A 20,561-nucleotide genomic window follows, 5' to 3' on the forward strand; every position below is an offset into this window, starting at 1 on the left:
AATTTGGCGATGCCTTCAAAAGAATCAGAGATCCCCTCCCACCCCTAGGGGTCCGCAAGGCATCAAAGTGTGGTCCATGTCAGGGAAACAGCTCCGCCACACTCTTGTCTCTAGGCCTCAGTTTCCCGTCCTGGACATGCTCTGGAGCCTCTCCTTGCTGCGACCACGTGGAGGGTGTAAGGCCTCACTCCCGGCATCCCCCGGGGCAGCCCGGGGTGGGGGCGCGGCGGAGAGTGAGCGAGAACCCCGCCCCACCGGGCGCGCATGCGCACAAACCCGCAGCGCCCGGCCACGAGCGCGCCCAGCGCCGGCGCGGGCCCACGCACTCACGCACGCGCCCTCGCTCCCGCCCCCGCGCGTGGCCCGCCTCGGGCTCCCGGGGACCCGCTCCGAGCGTCCCGCCCGCGGCGAGGCGGCCCGGCGGGGTCGGGGGCGGGGCGGACGGCGGAGGGCGGGGCCGGGAGGGCCGGCGGCGGGCTGCGGCGGCGCGGGGGTGGGCGCCGGCGCGGGTGCAGGCGCCATGGAGGCCGACGCGGGCTTGGAGCGCCGGGCCGCGGAGCTCGGCAGCCCCGGCCCCACGCCGGAGGCGGCGCCGAGCCCGGCGCAGGGCCCGGACCCGGAGGACGGCGCGCGGGCCTGGGCCGAGTTCGCGGCCCTGCATGGCACGGCGCTGCGCTCTTCGGGGGTCCCCGAGCGGTACTGGGGCCGCCTCCTGCACAAGCTGGAGCACGAGGTGAGGGCGGGCCCGGGCAACCCAGGCTGCCCACCTCCATCCCCCGTTCCCGCGGGCCCTGAGGCGCCGGGGGCGGACGGCTCTGGACCCTTCCACCGGGAAGGGTGTGGTCTCGCGGCGGGCTCTTAGCCGAGAGCCGCTGGAGTGGGGCGGCAGGGAGGCCTCCTGAGGGACACGGGCGGATGAGGTCAGGAGGGTGTCGGGGGTGTTGGCGACGTGGAGAACTAAAGAAAGGGCGCTCCAGGGCGGCAGAAGCCTGTGCCTAGGTGGGCAGGCCTCGGGGACACGCGCAACGGTGTGTGTCCCTCTGGGACGTGGGGGATGGCGTGCATGGAGAAGCGGATAGAGCTTTAATGCTGAGGGCCACGGATGTCATGATGTCTGACTTGGACTTCGCCTCCTTGGCACTTTTGGGGCCGTCTAGGTTTGGAGCCTGAGTGGCAGCCAGAGCCCTGTGGCTGTGGCCCGGATCCTCGCAGCACCTGGGCTGGGCTAGGTCTCTGCGGTGGGAACTGCAACCAAAATGAACTTTGGCTCCTGTTGTGTGCCAGGCCCCGTGCTGAGTTCTCCGCAGGCCTGAGCCCCAGAGCAGTCCCATTATACAGCCAAGGCAACTGAGGTTTAGGAAGACGAAGTGACTCGACTCTGTCAGCCTTCAGAACTGGGAGCTCTCAGCCTCTGCCTCCCTCAGGGAGAAGAGATGCCCCGTGAATTTGTGTGCCTTTTAAATGTCCGGGTCAGAGAATTCTGTCATGTTTCTGGGTTTGGTGTGAGCGCCATTTTGCAGATGAAAGAAAACTGAGGCTGTGATAGGTGGAGAAGGAAGCTAAAGAAAAGTGAAAAGGGCTTCGATGCTTCTAAATTCTCTCCCTTTTCATGGGGACATCTCCATCCTGCTCAAGGGCCTGGGCCTCCAAGGGTCTCCCTGTGGGTCCTGCCTGAGGGGTGGGCCCTGGTTTTGGTAGTTTGCCCGGGTGCTGAAGCTGAAGCACGTACATGGCCAGGTAGTGGGGTCCGCTCCTGTCTGGGAACCGCCTCCTGGAGCGGAAACAGACAGCGGTGCAGGTGAGGAGGTCCAAGCCCTGAACCTGGCTGCTGGACCAACCCTGCCCTCTGCCAGTTTCTCTCTCTGTAAAATGGGTTTGGACCAGGTACCATAAAACACATAGTTGCCGTAAGAAAAATAGAATGTCAGTGGCACAGATACATGCCTCCCTCTTGTAACACAGTGAATTTCCTTCCGGGTATGACTTGCCCTCTGTTCTGCCAGCATTTCCTGAACACGTGCCCTGGTCCCCAGCCTGTGCTGGGGCGGGAGGGGACCCCAGCAGTTTGTCCTCGTGTGCTGGGTGGAAGGAGCACGATGTGGGAACGCCCAGGTCCAGCCTGCCAGCTTCCATGGGCAGTAAACCCAAGTCGCCCGCCTGTCTGAGCCCAAGTCGCCACCTGGAAAGCGGGAGGGGAAACAGCCCTGGCTCTCGAGGCGCCTGTGGGGATTGGGTGGGGTGGCATGAGATGAGCTTCAGCCAGTGCCCCCGCACATCCCCTCTGCCCTGGCCGCTGTTGCTGTGCGAGGGGCAGCCGGTGTTTTTCCATGACCCTCCCTTGCCGTTACGGGTTACCGGCAGACCTGTGAGTCACCGCTTTGCCAGACCCAAACTTGCAGCCAGTGTTCTGAGTGAGACCTGCCGCAGCTACTGGCGGCCCAGGTGTGGGGGAGGGCACCCACCTGCAGAGCAGGCACCTGCCAGCCGAGAACTGGGCCCCTCGACCGCCCCGCCCCCCGCAAAGCCAATGCCCCTGCTACCTGGCCTCAGAAGAAATAAGTTCCCTTGGAGAGGACCGGGAGTGTTTTCAAAGAAATTTCGGCCTTGTTCTCTCTGAGCTAACTTCTCAGTTGTAGGACCACTCCCCTTTGTTACCTCACTACGGGCTTCTCCAGCCCCGCCATGAAGGGATGTGGTGTCCCCCCCCCACCCCATTTTGCAGCTGGGAGAAGCCAGGCATGTGCAGGCATCTGTGCCCAGGCCTTACGTAGGCCCCATGCCCCCTCTCTCCGTCAGCTTTGGGGGTGGAGGGCTGGGGATTTGGCATCCTGGGTTGAAGTCTAGGGTGTGTTTCCAGCCCTCCAAGTTGCTCTCTCCTGATCTCTAAACTGTGGGGAAGGTGGGGGCCTCCCCCGGGCTCTTTGAGGGTTACAGGGAGCCCAGCCCGAGGCTCCGTCCCGGGGAGAGCCTGGGCTGCCCCCACTGCCCCGCACCCCTCCAGCCTGGCACGCTTTCACCACCCCACGGCCGCGTGTTTAAATCCCCCATCCCTTCAACACTCACCTCTGATTGTGGCGCCTCCATAGAGCCTACCCGGCCCTCCAGGCCCCAGTGCCATCACCTGGCCCCTTGATGGCCCAGCCTCACTGGGCTCTGCCGCTTGGCTCTCAGCTCCCTGGGCAAGATCCTGTGCGATCCATTCTCACCTCCAAGGTGCCCCCCTGCCCGGCACCCACAGCTGCTTGCACCTGAATAGACAGCTGGTTTCCAGCTGCTGAGCTGGATTTTTTTTCTGTTTTTAACAGAGCTGTGAGAAGTAGGTTTTAGGGGGAACTGGCCTTTGCCGAGTCCCTGCTGTGTGCGCTATTTCATTGATTTAACGCCTGCAGCTCTCCTGGAAGGCGGGTGACCCCTTCCCAGGTGAGGCTAGTCCGGAGCGTAGTGCTGGTAGCAGGTGCTCACGGAGCACGTGCCGAGCTCAGGTTCTTCTGAGCTCTGAATGTATATGACTCGTTTAGTCCTCCCGACAGCACTCTGAGGTACATCCTAATATTCCCATTGTCTGGATGGAGAAACTGAGGCACAGAGGGGTTCAGTGACTTGTTCAGAGTCACATGGCCTGGCTCCAGAATCTTCCCCTTGCCGACTTGTGGCAGACACACTGTGCATGAGGATGGCCGAGTGGGGACCGGTCTGGCTCCAGAGCGCACAAACGGCTGCTGACTCTGTTTCACCAGCTGCACGTGGCTGGCAGTTGTCCTTTGCCAGGGAAACTCGAGGACCAAGGCCCTTATCTTCCTGGCCTGAGACCTCGGGAGATGAGGGCCAGGGCTGGTGCGGTGGCTGCAGGAGGCTCTTGGGCACCTGTTCCCTCTGGGGCACCTCAGCTGCCCTGGTGTTGGATTGGTTCTTCCGGGGAGAGTGACATTGGGGCCAGGTCTCTGGTCACCAAGGTCTTGACTCCCGTTCACTCCCAGCGTGCCCAGAGCCACCTCTCTGCCTTTGGAGACTCATCTTCCTGTAAAGGGAGGGACCAGACTAGATATAATTGGACCCACACACGCAGTCCCACTTCCAAGTATGGGTCCCGTGGGGCTAGGGTCCCTGGATCATCGATCATGCCAGTTCTTGACTGATTTCTCTAGGAGCCTCAGTTTCCCCACCTGTAAAATGGGTAGTTGGGCAATAAATAGGTCCTGCTTCTAAGGGGTTCAGTTTGACCTTGAGTCCAGGCTGTGGGGAACGGGGTGGGGTGGGTGTCCTGCCAGCTCCCATTCCTGTGGCCCCCAGGTTTTCGACGCTGGGGAGATGTTTGGGATAATGCAAGTGGAAGAAGTGGAGGAGGAGGAGAGTGAGGACGAGGCGGCACGGGAAGTGCGGAGGAAGAAGCCGAACCCGGGCGGTGAGCTCTGCTACAAGGTCATTGTGACCAACGAGAACGGGCTCCGGGCGGCCGACCCCAACAGGTAGGAGCGCAGCCGGGTGTCTGTCTGCCATGCTCAGGGCCGGGCTTCCTCTTAGAGAGAGTTCCCCGGGGCCAGCCCTGCGGGCGAAAAGCCGTGATTGCAAACACTTGTGCTTCCTGTGTGCCTAGCACTGGTCCCTTAGCCAGCCTGGTGACATGTACTTGAGGCCATGGTGTTTCCAGCTGGGCTCCAGGGTCATGTCGGCCCGCTGCTGATGGCACCCCCATGTTAGTCGCGTTTCATGCCGTCCTGAGAGCAGCCTCCCCGTGTGTCACTTAACCGCAGTGGGGTGTGACGAGTTCCGATTGTGCCGATGAGGAAACAGAGGGGAAGGACCTGTCTGAGGTCACACAGCTGGTTAGGGTGTGGGTATTGGGCCCAGGGCATCTTACTCCTGAGCCCGGGCTTTTCCGAGCACCCCTGGGCCTCTCCCCGGACCCCGAGTCTGGGTGGAGCCTGGGAAACCGTATCTAGCAGGTTCTTCCTGGGCTTTATGCCATGGAAGGAAGGAGTGTGGTCAGGCTGTGTCCTCAGATGAGAACGCTGAGGCCTGGAGCAGCCCTAGGGTAGACCGGGCAGAGCCAAGACTGGACCCCAGGCCGAGAGGGGCTGCCCTCAGCCAGGACGGGCCTGCAGGGCCCTCTGCCCAACTTTGCTGGAACTTGAGGAAGAAACTTGCTGGCTTGCGGGTCACCCGGCCCTGTGTCCCTAGCTCTTCAGGGAAGGGTCCAGCCTCCTTCCCCAGCCCGTGCTGGGGAGGGAGTGGCCCCACAGGGAATGAGGGCAGCGCAGCACCTCCACCCGCATGCCCTGACCCGGAACTCACGGGCCCCCTTCACGTGTGTCTGTGGTGCTCCCGCCAGGGCTGCCCCAGGGCACAGGCCCAGTGGCCACCCCAAGGAGCTCAGGCCTCTGCACCCTTCACCACACACCACCCCCAGTCAGTGTGGGGAGGGGTCTGTGGGAGTCCTGGCGTTGGTTTCGGCTCCACAGCCAGCCTTCTCCTCCAGGCCTTCATGAGGCTGCCTGGATTGCAGGCCCAGCCTCCTCCCCTCCCACGCACCTGCCGAGTCCAGCCCGCCTGGGGTGCTGTCGCCCAGGGTCGCCCCGGGTGCGCCGCCTTGAAGGCCTTGCTCCGTGCACTGCAGCAAGCGCTCGCAGACGTAAGCGCGAGGCAGGAGTAAATCTGTATTCATTTTAGGACATACAAACAAAAAGTCATCTAAGCACAATAAAGTAAGCACTGCTGAACTTGCCACCAACGTGAGGACCAGAGCATCTGCTGTTCCTCTCAGGTTGGGGACGCAGCCAGGGCCCCCCTGCCTGTGCGTTTGGGGCCTCCGAGTCCGGCCTGGCTCTGGACGGTATCCGGGCAGCCCTGACCTGTGCTGGGAGAGCAGGCCTGGCCCCAGGCTGCAGTGGGACCGCCTCATCCTCCACCACAGCCCCAGCGGGGTTGTGCAAGAGCTGGGCCGCTGGCCCCCTGAGCCGGACCCTGTGGGTGCATGAGCTCTGCATGGCAGCTCCTTTGCACATGTGCCCGGCACTGGCCTCCCGGTGTGAGCAGCCTTGGCTTTTGCTGAGTGTGGGCCTGTCCTCCAGCAGTGAGAAATCCCGTTGAGGACACCTCCGTTATGGTGGTTGCTGTACAGTCACTGGCTACACGAGTGCTGGGCGTATAGTCCGCACGTTGTATATTTTGTCTCATTTGCTGCTCATGTCGGCCCGGTCATAGGTGGTAGGTTGCCATTTTAGAAACTGGAAGAGGGAGAGGACTGTGCCCAGGGCCACACAGTGAGTGGTCGGCAGAGCCGGGATCCCCACCCACGCCCACTGGTGCTGGGGAAACTGAGGCTCCCTTGGGGGCCCCAGGCCTCGTCCGCTGCCTCAGGCAGGTTTCCCCTGCTGCCCTCTTCCCGCTCTTCCCTTCTGGCCGGGCCCGCGTGGCAGCCTCACGCCCGCTGTGGCCTCTACCTGCAGCATCTTCCTCATCGACCACGCCTGGACGTGCCGCGTGGAGCACGCCCGCCAGCAGCTGCAGCAGGTGCCCGGGCTGCTGCACCGCATGGCCAACCTGATGGGTGTCGAGTTCCACGGCGAGCTGCCCAGCCCTGAGGCCGTGGACCTGGTGCTGGAGGAGATGTGGAAGTTCAACCAGACCTACCAGCTGGCCCATGGGGTGAGTGGGCAGCTGGGCCCCAGGGGAGGCGGAGGACAGACACGGACATAGGCCTTCACCAGCCTGTGCCATCAGGGCCAGTCGGGGCATGGTCCAGGAGAGCCCCAACCAGCTTGGGGAGCTTTACCCCACAAAGGAGCAAACTCATCTCCCATGGCCCCTGGAAACCCCATGTGTTCCATGTGGCTTTATTGTGGGTCTATTATTCTTCGCCTTGGCGCAGTCAGCACCGGGACCCAGGTGTCCGAGTGGCTTTGAGCTCAGAGGACACAACCCTGTCTCAGACCCTTAGACTTGGGCCCAGTGGCTCAGCTGCCTCTTTCCTGACAACTTCTGGTGCTGTCACCCTCTTAAAAGCCCTCTGTGGTTCCTCGCTGCCTTCAGGAGAAGAGTCGTGTCCCTTTAGCACGTGTCCCAGGCTGTCCTCAGCTCCCGCCTCCCCAGACCAACCTTGCAGTCCAGCCCCTCGCCACTTTTAATTTGGGAAAATACAAAAGTTTCTCCTGATCTCAGCTTAGACATCGCCTCCTCCAGGGAACCTTCCCTGAACTCGAAGTCTCCACCTCCTCCCTGTGCCATATACACAAACCACACATCTGTGTCACTCCTGGGCTGCCGACCTTGTTTCCGTGCGCCTCTCCCACACAGGCGGTCACACTGCAGTCTGCTGGCCTTTGTCCTGGTCTGCAGGGCAGGGCCGCTGTCCCCGAGGCCCTAGGTTAAGGGGACTAGGGGTGCATGTGAGAGATGCCCCAGGCTCAGGGAGTTGGGCGTAGACGGGTGGAAGGTGCATGGATGGAAGAGAGCGAGGGGGACCAGTGGTCACAGGTGGCTGTGTGCTCTGTCCACAGACGGCCGAAGAGAAGGTGCCGGTGTGGTACGTCATGGACGAGTTCGGCTCGCGCATCCAGCACGCAGACGTGCCCAGCTTTGCCACCGCCCCTTTCTTCTACATGCCCCAGCAGCTGGCCTACACGCTACTGTGGCCCCTGAGGGACCTGGACACGGGCGGTAAGTCAGACACCCACCCACCCCAAGGAGGGGCCCGGCCCCGGCTTCTGGCCACCCCCTGACAGGCACGCGTGTCTTGGTGCAGAGGAGGTGACCCGGGACTTTGCCTATGGAGAGGCAGACCCTCTGATCCGGAAGTGCATGCTGCTGCCCTGGGCCCCCGCCGACATGCTGGACCTCAGCTCCTCCACGCCCGAGCCGCCCGATGAGCACTACCAGGTGTGACCCTCCATCTCCGGCCCAGGTGGCTTCTGGAATGTTCTCTAGCCAATCACCACATGTTACTGAATGCCAGCCAGCTACTGTGGGAGGTAGAGAAGAGTTTGAGAGCATCTGAGAGACAAGGGGCTCAGAGCCCAGGGAGTGAACCTGAGCTGCCTGTGGCCACACATCTTGGGTGCCAGCCCCCAGCCCAGACCCCAGCTGCTGGATGCTGGGGACCGTTCTTTCAGAGGCCGGATGGAGCTGGGGTGCTGGCCGTCACTGTACTCTTCCTCATGGTCGGGGACTCCTTGCCAGGACTGGGGGACAGTGGGCCACGCTGCGTGGCCATGAATCCCAGCTCAGTCCCGTTTCTTTACCTCCTGACACCTTCCTCACTGGGGACCTCGTGTCACTGTGTTCAGACACTGTATGGTACTTCTTCCAGCGCACAGTAGGCCCTCAACAAGTGGTTGTCATTAGTGTTACATTGTTATAGACGACAAAGGTGCTTTCAGTCCGTGGGCAGCCTTTCAGTCGGTCCGGCAGAACCCGCTTGGCCCACCCACAGGTGCCCAGCTGGTGGTGGGAGTTGGGGTTAGTGAGGCCAGGGGCAGGGGGGAAGTGGAGGCTGTAGTTAGGGCTGGGCAGGGAGTAACACCACGGCCTCTGTCTCCTCCCTCTCCTGCCCTCTGACCTCCTGCCACCACTTCCCGTTGGCTGGTACCAGTGGGAAACCCGTCGACGAGAGCCTGTGCTTAGCACTTTATGGGCACACTCTGCTGTAATCCTTACAATGTTAGGACTTACGGTCCTATGTTTGCCTTTATTTTATTGAGGTTGAGGAAACAGGCACAGAGAGGTTAAGTAACGTGCCAAAGGTCACACAGCTGGTGGGAGAGCTGAGTCCAACACCAGGGGGACCTGATAGTTCGTGGGCAGAGGCTATATGCTTTGCTGCACTGTGTTGAGGCTCCCGGCCCCCACTGGCACATCTGACGCTCATTGAATGCCTCAGAGGGCTGTGGAAGGAGCAAATGAGTTAGCTCGAGTTGGAGTGGGGAGCGCAAAGCAGTGTTAGCTGGTGCTGCTGACGGGAGAGGCTGGGCTGTGGCCGTGGTCCTGTTGGCACTTTTTCCCGTGAATTCCATCTAAGCCAGTGGTGACTGAACTAGCCATGCCGAAAACTCGGTGGTCAGCCTTCTTGACTCAGACTGTGTGTTGGAGCCCCGGAGTCAGGTGCCCACACCCAGGGGACGTTTGAACGTGAGCAGGTGCAGAGGGGCGAGGCTTGGGGACAAGGACTTCCTGATCTTGGGGCGGTTCCTTAAAGGCACAGGATTAAAATTAGTCTTTTTCCTTGGGACACCCTCTGCTGGGCAGGAAGAGGAGCTGAGAGGACAAACTCGGCTTATCTGAAACGTTGGGTTGTCCATCGGGATCGGCCTGGGCCGTGGGGTTGCCTGTATCAGTCAGCTATTACCAGGTAACAGGTGGAGTACCAAACCCAGCAGCTCAGAACAGCGAGCGTGTATTGTCTTATACACTTTCCGTGGAACAGGAGTCGGGTGGGGCTCAGCTGGAGCTTCTGGCTCGCAGCCTCTCCCGAGGCACAGTCAGGCTGCCCGCCAGGGCCGCGGCTTTAGAGGCCCCCTAGGGCCGAGGACCTGCTTCCACGTGGTGCACTCCCACGCCTGCAAGGTGGCGCTGGCTGTTGGCGGGAGGCCTCGGTTCCTCACGTGGGCAGCTCCACACAGCTGTTGAGTGTGCTCACGACGTGGCGGCTGACTTCTGGGAGAGCGAGCGGACGAGAAAGCCAGGAGGGAGCACAGGGCCTCTGAGGAAGGAGCAGTGTCGCTGCACTTGCTCTGTCTGTTGGAAGCAGCTGCTTCGGTCCAGCCCACACTCCAGGGGAAATGAGTTAACTCTGCCTTCCGCAGGAAGTGTCAGAGTCTGGGCACGACCAGTCCCTTGGGGCTCCCCTAGAACCTGGCAGCCACCTCCCAGGACGGGCTAGGCACCTTCTCAGCCTCCTGTGATCGGAGGTAGCACTGAGAAGATTTAGAACGATGTTTACATTCTTCTTTTGACGCAAAACGAGCTGCTCAGCCCCTGAGGGGCCTCGAGCCCCAGAATCCCGGGGTGGGGTGGTCAGAAGGCTCTGGGCGCTGCGAAAGGCTCGCCTGCGGTCTAGGTCTGGGGGAGCCCTGAGATCCTCAAGCCCTGACATGCCTGGATGGGGGGCGTGTGTTCACTTGCTCCCTTTCTCGGAGGTCTGTTTCACCCCCGGTGTTTTCCTTCTAGGCCATTTTGGAGGAAAACAAGGAGAAGCTGCCACTTGCCATCAGTCCAGTGGCGCATCCCCAGGACCACGTCTTCAAGTGCGTAGCCCCGCTGAGCTCTGATGACTCTCCTCACACCCCCCCGGCTCCCACAGCTCCTGGCTCAGGGTGGCACTCCGTGAGTCCGCTGTCTTCCTGGCGGCCTGGAGTGATAGAAATGCCCAGGGAGAGCCTTATGATTGCAGAGAGAACGCTGTGACAAGTGAGGGCACGAGCCGGGGGTGTGTCCATCTGGTCCTGGAGTGAAAACACAGTTGGGCCTGTGCACACTGACCTGTCCCAAAAGCAGGAGCCTGTGCTGACAGCGGCCTGCTGGGCGCCTAGGACGGGCCCCGGGCTGCCAGGATGGGCTGTTCCCAGGCTTCGGCAGGTGTGGGCTGGCGGGTTACGTAAGGCCAGGCGGGCAAGCCCAGGCTGGACCCCGGGTGGAAGCAGATGCTCCATTTTACGGTGAGCAAGTGGAGTAGAGCAGATGTGGAGCAGGCTCAGAGGCGCATCCCAGCCCGGCCAGGGCAGCCTGACCTCTGCTCCAGTGGGAGCCCCGCCCTCTGGCTGCCCAAACCTGGTCCAGCTAGAAACAGGCAATATGCTTCCCTCCGCCCCTTCGGCCAGGTCCTGGGCTTTCCCCGCCACGGGCCCTCCTCTCGGCCTTCCTCCCCTTCCTGAGGCCACCACCCCAGCCCAGCAGCTTTTCCTGAGGCCGCTGCCCTGCATCCCTGCTCCTCGGGGTCCGATGCCTCACCGAGGCCTGCTTAGCCCTGCCCTCCTGCCCCACCTGAGCAGACCAGCGCCTCACCTCTCTCCCTCCCCTGAAACACTGTCCCGGGTTGGGCCACCCTCCTGCCCTCATAGTCAGCTCCATGGCTTTAAAAGTGTGGCCGTCTCTGCCACCCTAACGCACAGGCTCCCAGGCCCTGTCCTCGCCTCTGCCCAGGACTACTGTGGACCAGGCAAGGCGAGCACCAGCAGGGAGTGAGGCCTTGTCCAGGGCACTTGCCTTGGCCACGCGCTCCCTGCCGGCCCCTGTGGCTCTCCGAGGGACCAGCGTTCTTAGTGTGTCCCTGGGAGATGGTGGTGCCAACCATTCTCTGTTTCTGTGTGGGAGGAAGGAGACCATGGTTGTTAAACATACAGGTTATCCCGTTTCATCCTAACGAGTGTGAGGTGGGTCCTGTGGTCCCATCTTACGGAGTCGTAGGGTCCAAGTGGCCCCCTCACTCACAGACAAGCAGAAGGCTGGCATCTGAGCCTGGTGTCTGACTCCAGGCCGGCCTCTCCCGGCAGGGTCTACACGGACATCCAGCAGGTGCTCAGCCACCTCACTCACCCCCGCTTCACCTTCACTCAGAACGAGGCAGATGCTGACATCCTCTACAACTTCTCGCACTTCAAGGATTACAGGTGAGCCGTCTCCCAGCCTGGGCTCGGTGACCGGCCACAGAGCCCCTTGCCACTCCCTGACCCATCGTGCTGCTCGGCCCACAGGAGGCTCAGCCAGGAGAGGCCCAACGTGCTGCTGAACCAGTTCCCCTGCGAGAACCTACTGACAGTCAAGGACTGCCTGGCCTCCGTCGCACGCCGGGCAGGAGGCCCTGAGGGCCCGGCCTGGCTGCCCCGCACCTTCAACCTGCTCACCGAGCTGCCCCAGTTCGTCAGCTACTTCCAGCAGCGGGAGAGGCGGTGAGTGCCTCCCCTGCCCCCCGCCGCCACCCTAGCCCCCTGGGGAGCCGTGCGGGCTGAGAGGCTCCTGCATCCATCACACTCCTGTGGCTGCCACCCCACCTACACCTGTCCTCACATGCCCAGCTTGCTCCTTAGCTGAGCACCTACTGTGTGCAGGCCGCTGTGCTGGGGTCCATGGGCACCAAGCCTGGCAGCCAGCTGTAGCGATCATCCCTGTCTCTACTTGGTCGGTCCTTCTGCCTGGAGCATGGCTCCCTTGGCTCCGGCAGACTCCTCCTTATTCCTCCAGCCCCGCCTCTGACATCTCTGTGACCTCCCTCAGTTTTCTGGGTTCCCCTTTGTTGCCACAGTCCTGGGGAGACATTGCCTGGGTGAGTGGCCTGAGCACAGCCTAGCGGTCCTCTCTGCCCCCAGGGGTGAGGACAACCACTGGATCTGCAAGCCCTGGAACCTGGCCCGCAGCCTGGACACCCACATCACCAAGAGCCTCCACAGCGTCATCCGGCACCGAGAGAGCTCCCCCAAGGTGGGCTCGCATGCCAGGGCAGCTCAGCGCACCAGCCGCCACGAAGAGGCGGGGCAAGGGGACTCTGGGGTCAAGGACCTGTGTGGGCAGGTTCAGGGTCAGCAGTGACTCGAGGTCACTCAGCTCACGGGACTCTGCAGCCCCCACCCCCGCTCCTTCCGCGTGCTCGCCAGTGGGGAGTCCCATGTGACAGTCCCGGTGAGAGGCAGGAACCCTCAATCAGACCCGTCCTGGGTCTGTCTGACCCTAGAGCACCCACACAGGCTGCACCTTGCATGACTGCCCAGCAGGAGGGAGGTGACCAGGCCGGGGAGCCCCTTGGGGCCTGGACGAAAGTGCCGTGGTGCACGGGGCCGGTCAGAGGCTGTGTCCGGGGGAGTTGCAGGATGAGAGATGGTGCGTCTAGGCAGGGGCCGAGGGAAGCGTGCCCGGGGCCCACCACTGGGGGGTTTCCAGCAGTGGTGTGGGCGGTCAGTGGGTCCACGGCTGAGAGTTTGTGTTCAGTTTTCAAGAGCTGAGAACTGGTGGGCTCTTTCCTGCAGCTAAGGTGAAGGTCTGAAGATAAAGAGCTTGTCAGAGCCTAGAGCAGGGTGTGAGAAGGCAGAGCAGGAAGCAGAGCTCGGGCTGTGGGTCCCTCTGTGGACAGCAAGACGGGAGCGGACCCTCGGGCGGGAGGGCGGGCAGTGGGAACCACCTGGCTCCCCGGGTTGTGACCCCATCTGGACGTCCCACAGCCCGTGAGGACGGGCGAGCTCGGTGCCTCCGGGGGCTCTGTCCTGGCCTGGGGGAGGTGAGAGCCGCCCTGAGCCTGCGTCTGTGTCCTCAGGTCGTGTCCAAGTACATTGAAAGCCCTGTCCTGTTCCTTCGAGAAGACGTGGGGAGAGTCAAGTTTGACATCCGCTACATCGCGCTTCTGCGGTCGGTGAAGCCCCTGAGGCTGTATGTCTATGACGTGTTCTGGCTGCGGTTCTCCAACCGGTAACTGAGGACCCCGGCCAGGCCTGGGGGGCTGTGGGGGGGCCCTCTCTCATTCAGGATCGAGCTGGAGCTGCTTCCCCACCAGGCACCCAGCGGGTGCCCCTGCCGAGCCGGGTCCTGTTAGATGCAGGAATTCTCGCCCTGCCCTGTCGCGCCGCACAAGGGGCATGAGCGGTCCTTGTAAAGCAGGCACCAATGCCTGCGAGTCGCGACGACATGTGTGGACCTACAGGGAGTCCTCACAGTGAGCGTCACTCACCGACTCAAACCTGGGGGCCTGGGGCCACCCTACTCGCACCAGCAGGGAAGCCGGTTCCCGGCCGGGCAGCTCCCATCACCTCTCCCGCTCGGACGTGGTCATGCCGAGGACCCACTTGGGTGTCTGTCTGCTCGTCCTGCAGGCCCTTCGCACTCGACGACCTGGACGACTACGAGAAGCATTTCACTGTCATGAACTACAACCCGGGAGTGGTGCTGAAGCAGGTGGGTGCCTGGCGGGGCCTGGGCAGCAGTCCCTGTGGAAGCCGGCACAGACCCGGACCCCCCGCCACCGGCTTGTCTCCTGGGCAGGCTGCGTAGATGGTCAGAGGAGCTGCCTGCTGCTACCCGTGTTATCTGAGACAGCGCCCCCACAGCTCTGAGGAGCACACGCTCTGAGATAACCGGGGACCCCAGGCTTCCCCAGGGCCCACAGCAAGTCGGAACAGAGTGGGGTCTCAGCCGGGAAGCTCAGACTGCCTTCTGGTCAGCACTCGCTGAGCATGAGTGCAGGTGGGGGTGGGGAGGCGCAGAGGTGCATGTCACATGGTCCCCATGGTAGGCTGCTGCTGCTAGCCTGTGACCCCGCCTGGATCAAGCATCCTCTGTCTTCCCCACACCATCTGGGCACCTCAAGCCAAGGGGCATTAAGACAGAACTTTCTAGGTGAAGGTGTCAAACCCCAACTGGCCAGCACTGCCCCGGGACACGTCGGCACAGCCTGGGCAGACGCAGAGGCAGGCTCTGGGTGGAGAAAGGAGGAATGGAGAGACAGGCCACCTGAGGCATTGTCCCAGAAGTCCTCTTCCCTGCTGGTGGGTTAATGGCTGTTTCAGGCAACCAGTAAGTGGGCGCACCCCCTCTGCCCCCCTGCTGGACACTGGCCCGCAGGTGGCCTTCTCTCCCCTCCCTTCCTCCAGGTAGTGGCTCTCTGAACATGGTGATTGTCCTTACCAGGTGTCTCTTGAGTCTTTTCAGCTTGAGGATGTCCCGAAACAATTCAAAACGATTGTTTTGCATAATTAAGCTCTTGTGTAAACAGGATCCTATTGAACAAATTCTTCTGTGGCTTTGTTTTTTTTGCTGCACGTCATGTTTTCAGATTCGTCATTGTTGCTAAGTGTAGCTGCAGGTCATTTCTGTCGCTCTCTCGGGAATGGACGTTAGGTCATCTCTGGTTTTTCTCTCTTAGTGAGCGGCTGCACTGGACGCTGTGCCCAGTGTGAGGCGTCCTCTGGGGCGGGGGCTCCGTGGCTGTGCTCGTGTGCACCCCACAGGGGCGCTGCTGCTTGTCGTGTTCCCAACCTGGACTGTGTTGAAGGCCCGTCCCTAGGACGCCGAGTCCTCTCCAGGACCCCAGGGAACCCTCTGTGAAACGAGTGTGCGAGTCACGTTTCCTCTGAAGCCCCCGCACTTGGGGGCACATCCCGCAGGGCATGAACCTGGGGCTTCCGTAGGGAGCCCAGCCGGTCATTTCTGGGAGAAGCCGGAGCTGACTGCCCGCTCGCTCAGGTGTGTTTGGCCTGAGAAGCTCGTCCATCCTGAGGCACTTTTGAGCGGGTGCCAGCCCTGCCTCCAGGGCACGTTCTGAGACAGGTGTGGTGACACGTAGACCTGGGCCTCACAGCCTGCCGAGACCTCAGCATTGGGTGCCTCACTTGAGTGTCACAGCAGCCCTGCAAAGTAAGTTTGCTGGGCAGGGAGCGTTGTCCCATTTTACAGATGAAGACACTGAGGCTCTAAGAAATGAACCTGCTTGTCCAGAGTCACACAGAGATCCAGAGCTCAGACTCAGTCTCCTGCATCCTGTTTGTGCCCTGAGGGGTGGGGCCGGATAGGCTGCTGGCGCTGACCTGTAGCCCCAGCGGGTGTCAGGCTCCACGTCAAGGCAGAGCAGGCTTCCCCACTCCCTGCCCAGAGGAGGCCCCAGGCAGCATGTGATGGGCCTTGTCTGCCGCAGGTGCACTGTGACGAGTTCATCCCTGAGTTTGAGAAGCAGTACCCAGAATTTCCATGGAAGAGCGTCCAGGTGAGTCCTGAGCAAGGCTGGAGGGGCCGGGGCTTCCCCCGTGGGCAGACGTGGTTGGGAGGATCCTGCCTCCTCTGGGTGTCCTGCTCCTCCTTCGGGGACTGCGGAAGCAGACGGTTGGGCTGAGATCCCCCTCCTCCCACCCTGCTCCCCGCTCCTGTGTGGGGTATTGTGGGAGGGCTCCTCAGGGGTGACCTGCAGGGCATTCAGGGCACCTTGGGACAGCCAGATGGCAACACCTTGCCCGTCTCAGGAATTGCAAACCTGAGGGGATGGCAGGGACACAGCTGGAGATGCAGGCTGGCCTCCGTGTCCTGAGCGAGCATCTCAGGTGCCGCTCTGCGGCCCTCGGTGCGGAGGGGAGCCGTGGGGGCTCCCGGGCGGGACACACAGCAACTTCTCAGTAGGCGAAGGCAGACTGAGAGGGCAGGTGTCAGACAGAGGTGGCTGTGGCCAGGGCTGGAGACATGGAGGATGGAGAAGGAGGGGGCCGAGGCCCGGGAAGGGGCAGTGAGCTCTGTGTTGGGCAGCTGCTCTGGGGAGCGGGTCCCAGCGTCAGAGCCAGGCAGCCCCTGACCCTGCCCCACCATGTCCCCGGCCCCCAGGCCGAAATCTTCCAGGCCTTCACGGAGCTGTTCCAAGTGGCATGTGCCAAGCCACCACCCCTGGGCCTCTGCGACTATCCCTCGTCCAGGGCTGTGTATGCCATCGACCTCATGCTGAAGTGGGACAACCGTCCAGATGGTGAGGGGGCTCCCCTACCCCATAATCCAAGCTGCCCACCCCCCCCACTCACTCAAAGCCGATCATCCAGCTTGCTGCACACCAGCGCCCGCAGGGGACAGAGGGGGGCGTCACTGCTTCCTTGCCCAGTCAGCACTGCCCGGGTGGCCCTTTGCCTCGAATTAGCCGGGAGACCGGGGTCTGGGGAGGCCCACTGTTAAGGGGCCTGCAGGGCAGGGACAAGCAGGAAGCGGGTGGTGTGAGGAGAGAACTCACGAGGAAAGGAGCCGCGTGTGAAAGTTGGAGGGGGTGGGCAGCCCTGGCCGGGCCACCCTTGCTTCCAGAGCGTCGGGGGGTCGAGCCCACTCCCTGCCGGCCCTGCACCTCTGCCGCCTCTTTCCAGCCAAACTGGACGTCTGAGCTGGATGTGGTGGCCCACGGTACTCCTGGGCGGGAGGCAGCTGCAGTCTTTCCCCTCGAGGAGAGGCTTCGGGCCAGGTCCCCCAAGAAGCCAGGAGACCTGAGTTCGAGGCCCTCCCTGGCCCTCACGGTCCCCAGCCCACCCTCCCGGGAGTGAGATGCCCTGTGCTTTCGTGTCTCAGGGAAGCGGGTGATGCAGCCGCAGATTCTGGAGGTGAACTTCAACCCAGACTGTGAGCGAGCCTGCAGGTACCACCCGACCTTCTTCAATGACGTCTTCAGCACCTTGTACCTGGACGAGCCCAGCAACTGCCACGTCACCCGCCTCGTCTAGGCGCTCACCAGCCCTGCTGCTGTGCTTGTGGCTGGATTCCGGCCTCAGTTCTCTGAGCTGCTTCTGCACCGTCCCCATCCCCTTCCCTCCAGGGGCAGCCTCGCCCGCCTGAGCCATCGTCCCAGCTTCAGACCCTGGAGGCTCAGGGTCCTCCTCCCCACCAGGTCAGGAGCAGGGCCAGTCACAGTGTCCGCGGGGCTGAGTGCCAGGGATCGGTCCCCCTCCCTTCACCACCGTCTCTGGGGTGATTGCTTCATCTCAGCCAAGGGCTTTATTCCAGAGAGCGTGGTTCCTGGGCTGCCATGTTTCCCAGGGAGTCAGCAGAAGAGGGGCACCGGGGAGCATGACGAGGCCTCCTCAGAAACGAGGTTCCGGGAGCGAGGTATCCTCAGAACCAAGCCCGAACCTTAACGGGGCAGGCCGGCTTCCCCAGAGTGTCTGCTGGTGCACTGTGGCTCCCCCGGAGCCGGGGTCAGGGTCCCAGAACGCCCTGGGGAGCCTGCTTGCCAGACCCAGCCTTCTCCCCTCCAAGCTCGGCCAGAACCTTCACCAGCAAACCTGAGAGGTTCCGGGGCAGGAAGGCCACCGCCTTCTGTTGCTGGTGCCTTTCCCTTTGGCGAAGGCGGGCCGTCCTCTTGGTCCCTGTGGTCCCAGTGGCCTCCCTGCTCGCTGGGCACTGCAGTGGTTCCCGCCCTCATCCGAGGTTGGCTGGGACACTTTGGCAAGGAGGGCGAGGGGACACATGGGCGGCAGAGCACCTGGCGGTGGACACCACGGAAGACGACGATTCCAGGGAGAACTTTATGTTCGAGTCAGATGCCCTCTTCCCCTAGAGTCTAGAGTCAAAATGTTGGACTTTGTTACTTTTTCGTTTATGGGAGGAAAATAGAAAATTCTCATTCTTAATTTTGTTCCTGAAATTTGGAGTCAGATGCCAGCATGTTCCATGTCACCACAGCACGCCTGGGCCAGCTAACGGGCAGCGGGCGGGCCTGACTCCCGGGGGGGCTGCCTGTGGAGCCTCCTGTGTGTCGAGGGGTGGGGGGGTTGTTTGTTCCATTGTGAAGCCAAGAGTGATCCTTGTGACAAAACTGGATGGAGTGTGCCTCCCATCTCTGTGTCTGTTTGGTGTGTCTGTCCCTCCGCGCTGGTTAGCAGAGCCTCAGCCAGGTGGAGGTGTGGAGGGCGGGCCCCCTCGTCTCTGGTTTCCTCCCTGGAGAGCTGCTGGCCTCCCGTCCCCTCCTCTGGTCCACTTGTGCCGCAATAAAGTCTGCCTTCTGGACTTGCGCCTCCCTCTCCCTCGGGGGCCCTGGAGCCACAGGCCTGGCGCGGTGTGCCGGCTGCTTTCCCTGCTGGTTGTCAGACAAACCCAAAATATCAAGATGTGTGCTTTGATAAAAGGGAGAATAAGAAGATGTCCGGGCCTCTGGGTCCCCATCTTAGTCCATTTGGGCTGCTGTAAGAAAATACCATAAACTGGGTGGCTTCCACTGTGGGAATTTCTTTGTCACGGTCTGGGGGCTGGGGGTCCCAAGATCAAGGGGCCAGCAGACTTGGTGTCTGGTGAGGGTGATGAGGGTCCTCTTCCTGGTTCGTAGTCAGCCGTCTTCTCGCTGTGTCCTCACATGATGCAAGGGGCTAGGGAGCTCTCTGGGGTCTCTCTTGGGAGGGCGCTGATCCCATTGGTGAGGGCTCCACCCGTGTGACCTGTTCACGTCCCACAGGCCCCGCCTCCTGAAGCCATCTCATTGGGGTCAGGATGTCAGCATGTGAACTTGGGGACAAACAGGCCATAGCAGTTCCCCAGCCCAGAGTTTGATTTCCCAGTGCTGGTTCCATTTCAGAGCGGGACGTAGAGAGGACAGGCGTGGAGCTGAGGCCATCTCATCGTCACAGCCAGTGCCTGGGAGGCTGGGTCCTCGTGTGAGCCCTGAATCCCGGTCCGGCACTGACGTCTGGGGGCCTCGGGGATGGATTCTCTCCGGGCCTGTCTCCTCATCCTGGGGATGGGGACGGTAGGAGACCCTGACTGCTCACGGGGCAGCTGGAGGGTCCAGCCAGCTGATGATACACTTGGATGCTGTTGGCCAGCACAGTGACGCCCCTGGTGGTTTTGGAGGTTTAAAGGTGAGGAGGGCAGAGGGCCCCCCACACCCAGGCAGGAGCAGAGAGAGCATCCCGACAGGCAGCTGCTTCTAGGAGCTGCCCCACAAGGGGCCTTCCTGTGCCCCTCGGGACGGTGCTCACGCCAGCTGTGCATCCAGACTCCTACTGGGGACAGTGCTTCTGCTTGTTCCTGGGTCCCTTAAAACCCCATTGCATAGGATCCTCCGAGTGGGCACAGCCAGCCACTAGGGTCAGAGGGCCACACAATTAGCCTTTCCTTAATTATAAACAGCTTTTCCCCACTTCCAGATGTCCTTGCGCCTCTGATCAGCAAAAATCAGACAACCTCCCAAGGAAGGCCATCAAACGGGGCTTCCACCATCCCGGAGGACCAGACCGCTCACCGCAGTGGCGACAGTTATCCCTCCAAATGCTTCCTGGCACTCATCTTCACCTGGTCACTTCATATGTTACAAATTCATCAAAAGCCAGAATTTGTAAGTGTCGGACATTTGGAGTTGACTGGAGGGTCCCAGTAGTGCAATTAATTGTGCCAAAGTTCTACAGGGCCACCAAAAAAATGCAAAAAGGTGGAGCTTGAGATGCTGATGGTGAGATTGAGAAACTGCTCTCGATGATCATGGCCACGTGACACCCACACGGCCGCTCCTTCACACAGAGGCACCCACACAGCAGAATCTCACTGCAGGATGTGCAGGTGTCCCCTCGCTGAGTCCGGAGTCCCCAACCACGACATAAAAGTGCTCAGCAAACTCCCAAGTCACTGCTGCCTCTGTGCTGACGAGCCACCGGCCCGGCCCTCCTGGGCTCTGTGAACGGCCTTGTCTTGCATCCTTTATGGCCAGTCGGCCGCAGAGGGAGGTAAGCGCATGGATTTAAGACGACCTCCACCGCGTGAGGCAGCCCCAGGCGAGAGTGCAGACCAGGAGGACTCGATAAATCTGTGAGGTGTGGATTCTCCTAAACCAAGGCAGAAACTGTCAGAACCCTAAGGTCCCTGGTGGATGGTGACAGCTTAGAAAAGGAGAGAAGCCCGTCCAGTTATGAAGAACAGGGGAAAGCATCGCAAGGAAGCCAGCAAACGAAACAGCAAAATGCCTCCTCTTGCCCATGCATTCTTGTGGCCGTGCATGTTGCAGGATGTATGTGGAGACTGCTGGACACAACCAAACCCATAGTGTATGGGACGGACAAACAATAGCCTGCAGGCACCACTGAAAAGACTCCTCGGGTACACGTAAGCTCCCCGTACGGTGTCTGCCTGCATCACTTCAAGGCACCCGA

The 20,561-nt window shown here is 61.6% G+C and overlaps 1 protein-coding gene across 1 annotated transcript; it reads left to right on the forward strand.

The window, feature by feature from the left end:
• The first annotated feature begins 306 nt into the window (after window positions 1-306).
• Window positions 307-18,432, forward strand: TTLL12 (tubulin tyrosine ligase like 12). Its single transcript, XM_014864409.3, has 14 exons — window positions 307-733; window positions 4,291-4,466; window positions 6,447-6,645; window positions 7,497-7,656; window positions 7,742-7,875; window positions 10,162-10,238; window positions 11,484-11,600; window positions 11,685-11,879; window positions 12,297-12,408; window positions 13,235-13,386; window positions 13,788-13,869; window positions 15,605-15,673; window positions 16,279-16,417; window positions 16,999-18,432. Exons 1-14 carry the CDS (start codon window positions 521-523, stop codon window positions 17,148-17,150), a joined length of 1,977 nt encoding a protein of 658 aa, XP_014719895.2. The 5' UTR covers window positions 307-520; the 3' UTR covers window positions 17,151-18,432.
• Window positions 18,433-20,561: the final 2,129 nt, after the last annotated feature.

Source organism: Equus asinus, chromosome 4 (assembly GCF_041296235.1).
Source record: "Equus asinus isolate D_3611 breed Donkey chromosome 4, EquAss-T2T_v2, whole genome shotgun sequence".
Taxonomy (NCBI): Eukaryota; Metazoa; Chordata; class Mammalia; order Perissodactyla; family Equidae; genus Equus; species Equus asinus.

What these genes read in the sequence shown, in the direction of transcription:
- TTLL12 (XM_014864409.3), top strand. Translation starts at nt 521, where the DNA reads ATGGAGGCCGACGCGGGCTTGGAGCGCCGGGCCGCGGAGCTCGGCAGC. An exon ending in CGGGCGGCCGACCCCAACAG is followed by an intron (nt 4,467 to 6,446) that starts GTAGGAGCGCAG and finishes CTCTACCTGCAG; the next exon opens with CATCTTCCTCATCGACCACG. An exon ending in TGGCTGCGGTTCTCCAACCG is followed by an intron (nt 13,387 to 13,787) that starts GTAACTGAGGAC and finishes CTCGTCCTGCAG; the next exon opens with GCCCTTCGCACTCGACGACC.